This window comes from Eretmochelys imbricata, chromosome 6, assembly GCF_965152235.1.
Source record: "Eretmochelys imbricata isolate rEreImb1 chromosome 6, rEreImb1.hap1, whole genome shotgun sequence".
Taxonomy (NCBI): domain Eukaryota; kingdom Metazoa; phylum Chordata; order Testudines; family Cheloniidae; genus Eretmochelys; species Eretmochelys imbricata.
Window position 1 is genome coordinate 67,844,160 of NC_135577.1, and position 15,792 is coordinate 67,859,951.

The window sequence follows — 15,792 nt, forward strand, 5'->3', positions numbered from 1 at the left end:
GGAAAAAATGAAGACAGTTAATTAAAAGCAATCTCTGCACAGTGCTGAGCCAGCCTGCCCTGATAAATCAGTGACTAGGACTGCAGTTGTAGAGGTCAATGGAGTAAGGAGGTTGGGAAAGGGAGGGAAGAAAGGTGAGAGAAGAGAAAACATTTTGCTCAAACTACCAACAAAAATGAGTTTGAGTCAATGACAAAGTTTCCTAGATATTTCCCTTCCCAGAGATGGTGGGTTTGATTCTAATTTCCTTAACACTTATTTCACAATACGACACCAGTGATCTCAATGAAGTTACTCCACAGCAGTAGGAGAGCAAAGTTCTCATTCCACCTGAGGGGTGGTAACGTCACTCTCATCAGCATGATACCCAAGCAGCATACAGAACTGTCAAGTTCCCCAGGCTGGCACATGCCAGGTGACCAAGAAATGAAAGGTTGGGGAGGGTTTGTTTATCACCAGACACCAGGAAGTTGCAACAGAGACATCCCAATACTGCCCAAACTGCAGTCAAACCACTCGAGAGCAGAGAGAGCTCATTCTGAAGTATTGCCACCCTTTTCTCACTCCTGCCAGGTCTCTCAAACTGTGCAGGCCCAAATATAAGAGGCACTGACCTGTTTATTTAAACTGTTATTGATTTGTTGATGTTAAATATTAAACAAGTATATGTTGATAAACTGACAAGTAAAATGAAAATGATAAGAAGCCCATAAAATTCAAACCGGGAGTTTTCTAAACATCCTTGGTTTTAAGAAAATAAACCACGAGCAATAAAGTTAAACATGTAGCTAAAAATGGGCTCACATCACTTCCAATTTTGCACACTGGTGTTTAATGTAGAACCAGTTATAATTTATTTGAAAACTACATAGTATATCAGCTACAGTCATTATTTGTTTTATTCACAGTCGAGAACAAAGGAATTTAACAATAATGCAGATTCTGATCCACTGGTGTTTCAAATCTCCCTTTTTCAGGCTGCAGAAGTCAAAAAGAGCTAGCATCATCATAATCGTAAAGTATATTTTATTCCCATCACTCACCAACCACTAGTAAGAAATAGTATTGAGGCCAAAACAATTAAACACAACAAATTCAGTTCTCCAAGTCATAAGTTTCTTTCTTTGGGCCTGAGTTCTCACAGGAAATGGAAATGTGGCTATTATTTTCCCCTGATATAAAATATTTACTTTGTATTTCCAAATAACCTTCATGACAGCATGGTTCAGTGGATATGTGACTACAGTGGGACTCAGGACACCTGGATTCTATTTCTAGGTCTGTACCTGATCTGGTGTGTGACCCTGGGCAAGTTATCTTACTTTTCTGTGCCTCTGTTTCCCCTCCCAGCCCTTAGTCTCTCATTTATTTACAATGCAAGCTCTTCAGGGCAGGGCCTGTCTTGTTATGTGTTTCAGTGCCTAGAACACTGGGGCCCCTATCTTGGCTGCAGCCTTTAGATGACTTGATCACAGCTTAAATAATGACTTGATCACAGCTCCAAACAGCCTGGCCTTTTTAAAATGTGTAAAAAAGACAAAATGAGGGCTCCCCAGACAGAAAGCAGGAGGGTAGAAGCTGTAAGTTAGGATGGATTCATTTAGCATAGTTAGATTTAACTTTTGTCAAGAGTCAACATGTTTATACCCATTTATAACGATAAACTACAAGAGAACAGCAAGTTTGTGTAAGACGGGTAAAATGAGAGATGTAATTGAGTGTTATTTGACTCCACTGTTGCTTAGGCTATGTCTACACTACCACTTATATCAGTATAACATGTCACTTAGGGGGGTGAATAAACCGTCCTTCTGAGCAAGATAAGTTACACCAACATAAGTGCCGGTGTGGACAGCGCTACGTTGGCAGGAGAGCATCTGCCACTGACATAGCTGCGGCCGCTTATTGTGGGGGTGGATTAATTATATCAACAGAAATGCTTTCTCCCGTCAGCATAGAGCAGCTACACTAGAGATCTGACAGCAGCTCAGCTGCATCAGTATAGCTGCAGTGCTGTAAGCTCTCCAGTGTAGACATGGCCTTAGGGTGGGAATGGAGATGTAATCTTAAAAGCTTGTCTACCCAGAGAGTTATTTCACAACTGTCATTCCAGATTAACTCCATATGTGGATGCTCTTATTTCAGAACAAGAGCATCCACACAATGAGATACACAGGCATAGTTAATTCACTTTATATTCACACCCTCCCTTATTCTGGATTACTTTTCATCTAAACAAATACTTTGCCTCAGTCTTTAACAAGGCTAAAGATGATCTTAGGGATAATGGTAGCATGACAAATGGGAATGAGGATATGGAGGTAGATGTTACCATATCTGAGGTAGAAGGGAAACTCGAACAGCTTAATGGGACTAAATCGGGGGGCCCAGATAATCTTCATCCAAGAATATTAAAGGAATTGGCACCCGAAATTGCAAGCCCATTAGCAAGAATTTTTAATGTATCTGTAAACTCAGGGGTTGTACTGTATGATTGGAGAATTGCTAACATAGTTCCTATTTTTAAGAAAGGGAAAAAAAGTGATCCGGGTAACTATAGGCCTATTAGTTTGACATCTGTAGTATGCAAGGTCTTGGAAAAAATTTTGAAGGAGAAAGTAGTTAAGAACATTGAAGTCAATGGTAAATGGGACAAAATACAACATGGTTTTACAAAAGGTAGGTCGTGCCAAACCAACCTGATCTCCTTCTTTGAGAAAGTAACAGATTTTTTAGACAAAGGAAACACAGTGGATCTAATTTACCTAGATTTCAGTAAGGCGTTTGATACCATGCCACATGGGGAATTATTAGTTAAATTGGAAAAGATGGGGATCAATATGAAAATTGAAAGGTGGATAAGGAATTGGTTAAAGGGGAGACTACAACGGGTCCTACTGAAAGGTGAACTGTCAGGCTGGAGGGAGGTTACCAGTGGAGTTCCTCAAAGATCAGTTTTGAGACCAATCTTATTTAATCTTTTTATTACTGACCTCGGCACAAAAAGTGGGAGTGTACTAATAAAGTTTGCGGATGATACAAAGCTGGGAGGTATTGCCAATTTAGAGAAGGACCGGAATATCATACAGGAGGATCTGGATGACCTTGTAAACTGGAGTAATACTAATAGGATGAAATTTAATAGTGAGAAGTGTAAGGTTAGGCATTTAGGGATTAATAACAAGAATTTTAGTTATAAGCTGGGGCCGCATCAATTAGAAGTAACGGAGGAGGAAAAGGACCTTGGAGTATTGGTTGATCATAGGATGACTATGAGCCGCTAATGTGATATGGCCGTGAAAAAAGCTAATGCGGTCTTGGGATGCATCAGGCGAGGTATTTCCAGTAGGTATAAGGAGATTTTAGTACTGTTATACAAGGCACTGGTGACACCTCACCTGGAATATTGTGTGCAGTTCTGGTCTCCCATGTTTAAGAAGGATGAATTCAAACTGGAACAGGTACACAGAAGGGCTACTAGGATGATCCGAGGAATGGAAAACTTGACTTATGAAAGGAGACTCAAGGAGCTTGGCTTGTTTAGCCTAACTAAAAGAAAGTTGAGGGGAGATAGGATTGCTCTCTATAAATTTATCAGAGGGATAAATACCGGAGGGGGAGAGGAATTATTTAAGCTCAGTACCAATGTGGACACAAGAACAAATGGATATAAACTGGCCACCAGGAAGTTTAGACTTGAAATTAGACAAAGGTTTCTAACCATCAGAGGAGTGAAGTTTTGGAATAGCCTTCCAAGGGAAGCAGTGGGGGCAAAAGATCTATCTGGCTTTAAGATTAAACTCGATAAGTTTATGGAGGAGATGGTATGATGGGATAACATGATTTTGGTAATTAAATATTCATGGTAAACAGGCCTAATGGCCTGTGATGGGATGTTAGATGGGGTGGGATCTGAGTTATCCAGGAAAGAGTTTTCTGTAGTATCTCGCTGGTGAATCATACCCATATGCTCAGGGTTTAGCTGATCGCCATATTTGGGGTCGGGAAGGAATTTTCCTCCAGGGCAGATTGGAAGAGGCCCTGGAATTTTTTCGCCTTCCTCTGTCACATGGGGGCACGGGTCACTTGCTGGAGGATTCTCTGCTCCTTGAAGTCTTTAAACCACGATTTGAGGACTTCAATAGCTCAGACATAGGCGAGAGGTTTTTCGCAGGAGTGGGTGTGTGAGATTCTGTGGCCTGCGTTGTGCAGGAGGTCAGACTAGATGATCATAATGGTCCCTTCTGACCTTAGTATCTATGAATCTATGTGTAAACAAGCTAAATTGAGCTGGATCAGTTTTGTCCCAGTATCGTCTTTCACGGGGTCTTGCAAACCATGTGGCCACTCCATTGCAAGACAGACAAACACATCCCACCCTTCCCCACCAGAAGAATAATGGTGTTGAACCCAGAGTCCCCATCAGCACCTGGGTGGGGGGAAGGGTGACTTTCTATGGCTACTGCCCAGCAGAAAGAGAAATCAATGACTTGGGATTTGGCAGGCACACCCTGCTGATCTCAGCCACCCAGTGCAGAGTCATCAGGATCACTTCCCTGCCGTGCTGTTGCTGTTCCAATCACGCCCTGGGAAAGCCTCCTCCAGTCAGTGCTCCAGTGGCAGCAAAAGCTTCCATGTGGCTACAGCTGCAACTCACTGACCACACCCGGTTCAGGCAGGTAGAGTGAAAATTGAGAAGCATACTGACATCCTCCTGTTATTCCCATAGTGGAGGAAATGGGGGTCACAGGGAGGATATCTGCCAGCAGCCCTCAATTCACTATATTCTTCGTCCTTGTGGCATATGCTGGGAATCTGTGGTTAAAACAGGGTTGTCAGGAAATAAACCATTTTTTCTTAACTTACCTGTGTTTCTAACCATTTTAGGTTATTAAAGTTAAATGAGAATGCTGTTTGTTTGCTTATTACATGTCACTCAGCTGAGACAGTGAAACTAGACTGATCAGTTTCACTTCTTTAGTAGAATGAGTTTCTGGTTCTTAATAGCCCATTGCTCTTGGGTTAGGTTCATAAACTGCAGGAAAAAGTTTAAATCCAAAGATAATTAAAAAGGAAAATATTACTGAAAAGTTTTGTAAAAAGGAAGTTGCCTTATTATATTTTTTTCATATTCTGTTTTGTAATATCCTTTTCCAAAAAATAAAACCTAAATGTAGAGCCTAAACTAAGTTGACAGTGACCCTTTAATAAAACTGAAAGCCTGATTGTCCATACAGCGCAAAATTCACCTCGGTGTAACAGGCTAATACATCGGTAAAGTCCTACTTAAGTCTTCAGAATAAGCCTTGAGGGTTGTATAGGCCCTGTGCTGATTCTTTGCACAGTGGTGAGTTTCACTCAGACAAGTCTTTTCAGATCAGAGGTTTCTCTCAGAAAGACCCTTCAAGCCCCTAAAATACAGAGTTGCTTCTTGCCCAAGGCAACTGCACATACAGACATTCAGATACCAGGGTGATGAGCACAGAATAAGGATCAAGCCTGATAAAACAGATTTATTAGGCAAATAGTCAGAGCTGAACCTAAGTGAATAAAAAAAAACATTCCCAGCAAATGGTGTGAGATGGGGCTATCCTAAGGCAGTTTATTTCCTGCTGAGAGAAGCCTGGAGCTATATCATTTCTGCCTTCCCCTGGGACAGCCAATTGTCATTAATTGCAGAGGCCAGATTTGCAAGATGGACAAAACGTTAATTTGAAAGCAACCTCAGAATACAACGCTCACTGGATTTTAAGGTTGGGGAGCATATATTTTCAACACCACACATGGGAAATTAGATACATTACTGTTGTTGCTGCTAACCAGGGCTCAGAGTGAAGACAGAATGCCGTTCTCCTTAGTCTTCTGGGTCATTGTATAGGCTATAGTAAACTTTTATCATTTTAAGCCAATTTAACAGTTGTTGTGGATCTACTCCACCGCAGCCGAAAGGGAAATCATGCGTGACATCAAGGAAAAGCTGTGCTACGTTGCCCTGGACTTCGAACAGGAGATGGCCACCACTGCCTCTAGCTCTTCCCTGGAGAAGAGCTATGAGCTCCCTGATGGTCAGGTGATCACCACTGGCAATAAGAGGTTCAGGTGCCCAGAAGCCCTCTTCCAGCCACCTTTCTGGGGTATGGAATCCTGTGGCATCCATGAAACTACCTTCAACTCCATCATGAAGTGCGATGTGGCTATCCGTAAAGACCTGTACGCCCACACCGTGCTGTCTGGTGGTACCACCATGTACCCAGGCATTGCTGACAGATTGCAGAAGGCGATCACAGCCCTGGCACCTAGCACAATGAAAATGAAGATCATTGCCCCCCCGAGCACAAGTACTCCAGTAAGTGCACTCTGAAAATGAACCCCTAACTCTGACATTTTCTCACACCCAACAAGTCCAGGGCATTAGCTCCTCTTACCCACTCTACCTCCCATATCACCCATTGTTTTCAAATGCATGAACACCACAAGTAACAGGCTTTAAAAAGCTTTTTTCAGTGATAATTTTATGATGCCAGCTCCATCCATCCATACAACCTGACAGACTGTGAAAGACTGGAATGCCAGCAAAACAAATTACAAAAGCACTACAACAAGCAATCGTGCACAAGTCACTCATGCAACCAAAGAAAATGCCATAACTCTATCATTTATCAGGTCTCCCACATGAACCCAGCATATCCTTGGGTTTTCATATCAGGGCTTTTTTTGTTTATCCTCTAACCCGCTTTCTTTTTATTCCCATGTTTCCCCATACACATCGCAGCTACATTCATCTATCATGTTATCAGAAGGCCAGAGCTGCGGTATGGTAGAAAGCATTGCAGCAAGAATGGCAGCTTCAGCCTGAAAGACGTCACACTTGGGCATGTTTCTGTTTTTAACTGACTTCGAACACGACAGAAGCCACACAAGACTCTTAGAGATTTTGATCAAGTGATTTTATGAACACAACCACCTTGCCATCAAAATGCAATTCTGCCTTCCCCAGCCCCATTCAAATCACCTTCATTTAACTTGTAAAAACTGAAGCATGAACTTTCTATCCAACTGTCCAGCCTTTTGTATGGTTAACACCTGCTGAAAGGAGCGCTGTGCACTATGCTTTCATTTTAATATTTAAAACTAGCAACCAGATGGCTATGCAACAACATGCAAGAAATTGGACCTCATCCGCACTGAATCACAATTTTGGGTTGATTCAAGGAATGATAATGGGATACAGAGCCCTTCAGCTCTCAGTCACAAGTTGAATTCAATCCAAAGTCGTAAGTGACCAAAAGTAATTGTCATCCAAGAGCTGTTCTGTGGCCTGTATGAAATAGGTTTGTGATTCCAGATCAGTTCCTCACTAACAAGTTTCCATATCACAAAATCCATTATAAGAATATCCTCAGCAGGCGAATGAATTATCCCCAACAACAGAAACTGAACTACCCCGTCATCCCAGTGGTAGGCTCTCTAGGTCTTGAGCTGAGCAGTGGAAGGGGAGAGTATGCATTGGCATTGCTATTCTGAGTTCATGCTATCCAAAGGAAATCACTGCTCTTTGGGAGATACAGATCCAGAATTACAGTGTGAGCAAGTCTCAAGCAAAAAAGGCAGCAGCTCAGTTAACATATGCACCAGTTAATGTGTTTAATTGATCATCTGAAATAAAATTCAGCTGTTGGAGTAAAGATAGTGGAGAAAAAAAATCAGCTCTGCTTCTGAATAAGACTTTTTAAATGACAAGATCTTAATTACATTAAATACATTATGGCACCATATGTACATCAGAATGTGGAGAGAACACAAAGGAATGGAAGTCAAGTTTTCTGAGCTCTAGCTCTAGCACAGACTTGCTGTGTGAACTTGGGAAGTTTCTTAAGCGCACTTTGCCTCAGTTTACCCTTCTGTACAATGGAGATAACAGCACTTCACAGAGGTGTTGTGAGTTTAATTGTTAGTGTTTGTAAAGCACATTGAGACAGCTGAATGACATTTTAAGTGATTTAAAGTGTTATTCTACAATATTTCCGCCTTCCATACATCCATGCATCTCATATCTATTAGAATAAGATGTGTGCCTTAAAAGCAGAGAATGAGATAGGAAAAAATATAGAGAGATGTAGACACACAACAGAAGGCTGCTTAAAAAAACCTGAATTTAAAACACACCACTATCCACTGATGGTTTCTGAATATGACTGTTTTGTTGAGCCAGGACAATGTGTTTATCCAGACACCTGCTGCCTTCTCTTTATGATCTGATGAACTCAGACCTGCAATATTTCTGCCTGTAGCACCATGTTGGCAAACAACAAGGTGTTAAATGGCAGAAACAATGGGAGTCATGTCAGGTTGATTGGATCAGAGAAGCAAATAGAGGAGAGGAGGACAGAGAAGAGATGGAGACATCCAAAGTGATCAAGCAATGGAAAAAGGAGAGTAGACAGAGAAAGAGGCAATGGTAATGTAAAGAGTCACTGGTCATTATAAAGGGACCCAGCCCTGAGCTATGCAATGTCATGTATTTACACCAGATATTCAGGTACACTGGAAAATATTATCCCATGAGAACTAGTATAGTATAAACAGAGCAATGTAAGTGTCTATATACTGGAGCGAAAAGAATATTCTACATACATACATAAATAAACAAAAACACACAGGGCATTTCACAATACCTGAGCTAGTATTTCAATCTATATAGGATCTACATTGTCCCCCATCAGAGCGAAACCTTTATATGGCCAGTTTCTCTAGGGGGCGTGTCTTTTTTCTTTTTTTTGAGACACAATCAAAACGCAGACAGAGGAAATGCAAATGTCATTCAGCTCCCTTTCATTGTCAGGAAGGACACATGAGGATAAAACACTGTGCAATGCATCCTTCCCTCCCCCCCCCCCTCGCCCCCCATTATGTGTCTTAATGCTTTTGTCCTAATTTATCCCTTGCATAATTTATTTACTTGTGTATTGTTTCCTGATCAGCAAGTTGTAAGAATAAATGGAAATAGAATGTTTTATTAAACAAGTTGTTCCAAAAAAAAAAAAAAAAGACAGATGGTGTCAGCCAGCCAGTAACAGTCCTGTTTCCCCTACCCAGCATTGGTACTTTAAAAGGCTCACAGAGAAAAGCAAACCCTGCACTTGAGGTCTATTGTTTCCTCTCTTCTCACCCCAGAGGGAGGGGGAGGAATAGGGGGCTAATTATAACAGACCTGCTCCTGCTCCCATTGACTTCACTGGGAACAGGACTGGGCTTCGAAAGAATTTAACTATAAGTACAAACGAGGCAGGATTTAGTACGGAGATATAAATCACAGGTGTGAATGGTACATGTACCCCAATTACAAAAAGTGAACCGCTAACACAATACATCATAACGTCGTTCAGAAAGGGCTAGCCCACGTTCAAATCCCCTCCCCTCTTTCTCCCGTCCTCGACACTCTCACACGGGCTTACCACCATGTGGAGTTACTCCTCATTTGCACCCATGTAAGCAAGAGTAGAATCAAGCTTCCCTTCGCTCTCCGCGCTCACACACTCTCACACACACACACCATCCGGCGCCACGCGACACGAGACTGATCGGATGCCTGGGAAGCTCACCTTCCAGCACCAAACGAACGACTTTCCCGAAAGAAAAGCAACCTCCTTTGTTATTAATATTTACATAGTCACACAAATATACACGGCATTTCACACAACACACAAGCAGGACAGAAGTTGGTCCAATAAAAGATATTACTTCCCCCCACCTTGTCTCTCTACACATATAACAAAACCTATTGTATAGTTACCTATATTGTTTCCATGCAGTTAAACTGGCAACAATGAAGGATCTAACATATTTATTTTTTAAATTGAAAAATAAAATGATTAAAGCAGCAGAATGCGGGGGGGTGGGGTGTGGAGAGAATGTTAATAAGTTGTTCTCACTGGGACAACTATAAAATATGCACGCTGATTGGTGGAACATTGTATAATCCATATATATTCACCGGGGGTGGTCTTCTTTTTTTCCAAAAGACATCTACTCCTTTGATAACACTGTTCTAACGGCACTTCCCCCTTCTCAACAGATTTTTTACAATTTGCTAAATGAAAGAATATTTAATGTAAGAAAACGTTTGATGCCAAGATGGAGAAAGAGTGATGTAAATATGCCAGCTGTGTGCCCCCTCCCAGTGTAAAGCTTTCCTTCCCTCCAGATTGCTGCACAGCACAGAGACAGCAGCAGGAATCCCTGGGAAAAAAAAACTCCAAGTATTTTTCCAACTCCAATCGGAGCGAGTTTAATTGAAAGGACGCAGCTCAAAGTCTGCATTACATCTCTAAAAACTCAAACGGATAAAAGCGCCCACTCGGTGTGACTAGAAAGTACAGATGAAGTGTCTCCACCAGGTACTCTGCTTTCTTGCATTATGAGCATCTTGCATTATTAGCAAGAGCTGCCCCCTAGCACAGAAGTCATTTTAAAAGGTTGAGACAGCCCCTTCTCTCCCCACATACGGTGCCAAATCCCACTCTTCCTACTGCCTTGCGGGATTAACGGTGTGTGCAGCGGAGCATGAGGAAATGAGGGACCTGATCCAACGAAAGATGACTGTGTGCCCCTCTTACATCTGCCTTAATTCAAGACCGGAGAACCCAGCACATTTCTGTAGCAGAGGCACCTGCCCCCTTCCTCTCTTCCTATATCGCCTCGCAAACAGTTGGCCAAATTCTGCCCTTACATCCGGGCAGATTTCGGTAATCAGTGTGTCCATCCAAAGATGGAAACACAATCAACTCTCGTTGCCACTTTTAAAAGCGAAAACCTCCCGTACGCAAAGAGCTCTCTAGACTTCCTGCCTAAAAATCAACCATCAGTGACCCCGAGTCATTCATTTCACGCAAGTCCGGCTTCTCTCTTCCTCGCACACAAACCGAAGTGTAATTGCAATGCCCCTGCTGCCCTGCTGCCCTGCTAGGAAACGAGCAGTGCAACCCCCTTTGCTACAGAGCCAGCAAACGCTGGGGCTGATTCTTTCCCCCTTTTCAAGTCATCCCAACTCCAAGAAGGTTTGCAAAAGAAAACTCCGAATTGCTGTCGGAGCACTGCAAAACCGATAATTATGCCTCCGATTCCCAGGACTGATCCCTCTCCCTTGGACACGGGGTTGGTAGCCGGGGAGCCTGCCCGGACGTCAGGCTCGGGACTCTGTCAAGTGCGAGCCCCCCCTCAGGGGTCCTGCAGGATCTTGCTCTTTCCAAGATCCACGCAGCCCCAAGAGCTGCAAGAAACCCCGCTGCCATCCTCCCCTTCAGAACTCAAATCTCTCTTCCTCCCGGCCAGCCAATTAATCACAACACAAATGTAACAATTTCTTCTTGTTAATTTCAGCGCAAGACGTCTGTGTGTGTTGCACAAAAAGAGAGGAGCTCAGAAAGGAAAGAGGGAGGGAGGAGAGATCAGCTGGGAGGCTGGAGGCACCGGGCTCAGGCAGGCAGCAGCATCGGAAAGGCGCCTTTTTTCATATTTAAACCACGCGGAATATGTACATTTTTGATTCCTACTTACGCTTTCAGGGGGTTGTGAATGACAGTCGCCATTTTGCTACAATGTAACAGAATATTGTGTCTCAGAGTTCTAAAGGTTCGCTTAGGGGAAGCGCCCAGCCAATCAGAAGATGGGATACCGGCCCGCTGCCCAATCCGGCGCTGTGGGCGGAGCCTGGGCTGGACTAGTTATTAGGGGAGCTGTCAAAGCCCAGAGGTCACTCCCTTTCTGTGGAACTGGAAGAGAGCAGGTCTTAAAGGGGCAGTAACACATCCAAGGGGCTGTCACCATACCGAACTAGATTTAGGGATTTAGGATGAGGAGCACAAGACTCTTTGGAGTTATCTGGCTTTTAATGTCAAGAAATCGAGAGAAAGGAATGAGGGAAAATACATTGTCTTTTTGTATTGCTGTGGCTGCCTTTCATTTCCCAAATGGCATGCCCCCTTGTTCATGTGCAAGGATTGGATGCATGCCATTTCATCAGGAAAATAAATGACATGTGTACTGACATTTGGTACTGCAGCAGATTTTCCAGCTTTATTGTTATTATTCCCAATTTGTTTCCTTTTACCGAAAGCCACTTTCCCCTTCAGGTTGCTTGGAACTGCTGGCGCTTACAGTGACTCCAGGGCAGCACCCTCTCCCCCTCCCCTAGGAATTTCTCAATGTCAGTCATCCAGCTCCTGCAGCCAGTGCACTGGTTACATAATGCACAGTGGCCAAACTGCCTGCCTGCCTGTTTTCTGTTTTTCCCACAAAGCAACTTCTGAAGTGATTGTCTTGTCTAGCATGTTGAGACCTGGGCCTTTGATCTTTCAGCATGGAGAGAGGGAGGGGGAAGGATTTTAACCTATGTTTCATATGACACCTACTTGCATGGTAGCAGAGGAACTTGGAGTCAAGAGTTCTGGAACAGATACAGCTGTAGTTAAGAGTCCATTTCTGGGAGAGGCACCAACTCCAGGAAGTCAGAGTTTACCTGTGACTAATTAAAAGAGTTTGCAAATGAATTATCCAGCATGAGGTGACGCTCGAGACGTGGCTAATTCTGATCTCACACCACTGTAAATCAGAAGTAACTCCACTGAAATCAGTGAAGTTACACCAGCGTTAATCTAGTATAATCAAGTTCAGACTCAGACCTAAGAAGTTTCTTCCTGTTTGATATTAGTGCAGGCTTTGCCTTACAACATTTCTCTACCTCTCAAAGATCTCCCTTCCTTCAGGCATCCCCTAACCACAAATAAGGAAACATAGGCCTGATTCTTCTCTCGTCACACCAATAAATATCTAGAGAAACTCAAGTGAAGTCAATTAAATTATACTGGTGTAAAGCCAGTATAAGGGAGAGGAGAATAAGGATCGTGGCCCTTTGATTTCAATCATTCAGAACCCAGACAGTTGGAAGTATCAGTGTTTTGTGATCTGTTCGGGTGTCAAAAGAGGTTTGAGACAGCAGCACTTCTGGAACAGAGGGCTGAATTAAGAAAGGGGCCAAAGAGGCCAAAGCTTCTTATAATAGTATTTAATATAATAATGGCCCAGGTGGCACTGGATGTGACTTAGGATCCTCATGTTTGACACTTTCCTGTTGGCCACAGAAAAAGTCAACTGCAAACTTTTTGTAAACGCATGGGTGACATACTCCATGAGAGAAAGGGAGAAATGAACAGAATAACATGTTCAGGTACCAATGACCTATGCTAGAGGGCATCAGAACTGCTTAACTGTGTGTCATAGGCTTTATCTTGCTGACAGACATTCTCCTTTAGGTCAAATGATAGGAGAATATTGGTTCTATCTCCACTGCCACAGAAAAATTCTTACTGGCCATGAACTGCCACACAGAAAGGTCACAATTATCACTAGATGGGCATAGCTTTGGTTATATAACATTTATTTTTATAAACCGATGCGTACCACTAAATTCCCTCTACGCCACACGGCCGCGCAACAGTCCTATTAAGCGCCACAGGAGGGAGAGGCACCTCTTCCCGCCAGCCCAGGTGTTGCTGCACGGAGAGAGAGCTGGTGGGAGTCTGCTCTCCCTTCTGTAGCCCTGGGGAAGCCTGCACCCCAAACTCGTCATCCCTGGCCCCACTCCAGAGCCCGCACCCCCAGCTGGAGTCCACACCCCGCACCCCAACCCTCTGCCAAAGCCCTGAGCCCCTCATCCTCAGCCCCACCCCAGAGCCTGCACCCCAGCCGGAGTCCTTTCCCCACACTTTCTGCACTCCAAACCTCTAACCCAGCCGTGAGCCCCCTCCCATATTCCAAACCCCTTAGCCCCACCCCCAACACATGAATTTTGTTATGTGCACCAATATGGAGGTGATGTGTCATACATCACCTCCATATTGGTGCACATAACAAAATTCATTCTGCACATGCACGGGAAAAAGTAGAGGGAACACTGGGTACCAGATGCATGAAGGTAAACTGCAGCACCATGTGGTAAACTGCAGCACCATGATACATTTTATAACCATGGGATAAATTGCAAAGCTATGTGCATAAAGAACTTATTGTGTCCTTTCACTGCCTCAGTTGTATTGTGCTCCCTAATCCATCTCCGCAGAATTTATTGTAACATTCCCAGTCCCTGAGCAACTTCAGACAGCTGTTATTTTACTTAAAATGTCTCTCAACCTTTCCAGATTACTGTACCCCTTTCAGAATTCTGATTTGTCTTGCGTACCCCCAAGTTATGTCTCTTTTAAAAAAGATTTGCTTATAAAATCAGACATAAAAATACAAAAAAGTGACACAGCACACTATAACTGAAAATTTGCTTACTTTCTTATTTTTACCATATTATTATAAAATAAATCAACTGGAATATAAATATTGTACTTACATTTCAGTGTATAGTATATAGAGCAGCATAAACAAGTCACTGTATGAAATTTTAGTTTGTACCAACTTTGCGAGTGCTTTATGTAGCCTGTTGTAAAACTAGGCAAATATCTAGATGAGTTAATGTACCCCTTGAAGACCTCTACATACCCCAGGGATACGCATACACCTGGTTGAGAACCACTGAGTTAAACAAACCTGCTCCAGAAATGTTTTGTCTTTCTCTTCCCAAAATGTAGTACTTCCTCCCACAAAGTTACAACTTTGCTTCCAGACCTACAGCCCACCCATCCTACAGATATGAGGAATATATTGATCTATTTTGATTCTTCTTCTAGTTTTAACCTAATTTTAATATATTTAATGTATTGGCCTGAGGCCCAGGATGGACAACAGACAATTTTTCTCTATATAAAAGAAAATAAGCCCAATATCTCCTAGCCCTGCATTGGTAGAAGTTGGAGATTGATGCCACTGGGAAGGGGAGACACCAACACTCACTCCAAACAATGGTAAGTCCTATGATAGTGTACTGTAAATGATGACATTTTTAAAGTATACAAAAGCTGGTTTAGGTCATCTTTAGAAGTTTAATGAGTCTGTTTGGGCCCTGTACAGTTGGACTCATGGGGGGCGCATGACCTGTGGGCAATAAGCTCTTGGTGACGCTGGGTAGGGAAGAAGTTGCAAAGTTTGAAACTATCTTGGTGCTCCCCTGATCCTTAGGCCATTCAGATGCTAGGCCAGTCCCAGCCTCTAATTTATACTAGCTGCCATCAATCCCAACCATCTGGGCTGTTACAGCAGCCAACCATCATCTGGGCATAAGAAAAACCCTTGACGCACCCTCTTTTCCCCTACCATTCCCCATATGCAAGGGGTAGCCAAGCCGCGGCTCTTTTACAATTAAAGTGCAGCTTGCAGAGCCCCCCATTCTCCACCTATCAGACTTAGGGGGGGAGGGGCACTCAGGGCTTCCGCCCTGCGGCAGGGTGGTGGAGCTTGGGGCTTCTGCCCACCAGGTGTCAGGGCTTCACCCGCACAGGGCACACCTGCCAGGACTCAGGGTTTCCCAGGAATGGGGCTGAAGCCCCAACAGGTGCACTCTGCAGGGGTGAAGCCCCAAGACCTCCCTTCCGACTGAGCTGGAGCCCCAAGCCCCAGCAGGTGCCTCTTGCAGGGCTGAAGCCCCAAGGCTCAGCAGGCGCGACCCACGGGGCTGAAGCCCCGAGACCCTCCTTCCTACTGGGGTGGAGTTCCGAGACCTGGCAGGTGCCTCCCACGGGGCGGAAGTCCTGAGCCTCAGCAGGCGCAACAGATGGGGCTGAAGCCCTGAGACCCCGTCCCCGCAGGGCAGAATCACCTAGCTCCACCAACCTGCTGCAGGGCTGAAGCCCC

General features: G+C 43.8%; 1 protein-coding gene across 7 annotated transcripts in view; it reads right to left on the reverse strand.

The window, feature by feature from the left end:
* Positions 1–11,589, reverse strand: part of DPF3 (double PHD fingers 3) — a 221,991-nt gene extending 210,402 nt beyond the window's left edge. For 6 of the 7 annotated variants that reach the window (XR_013346358.1, XR_013346361.1, XR_013346360.1 and 3 more), the window contains exon 1: positions 11,557–11,589. Coding sequence is in view for 2 of the 7 variants with exons in the window: in XM_077818754.1 (XP_077674880.1) it covers positions 11,557–11,588 (32 nt within the window). In the remaining 5 variants the exon portion in view is untranslated. The remainder of the gene's footprint in view (positions 1–11,556) is intronic. The other variant, XM_077818755.1, reaches the window with a different exon arrangement.
* Between the last annotated feature and the right edge of the window lie 4,203 nt (positions 11,590–15,792).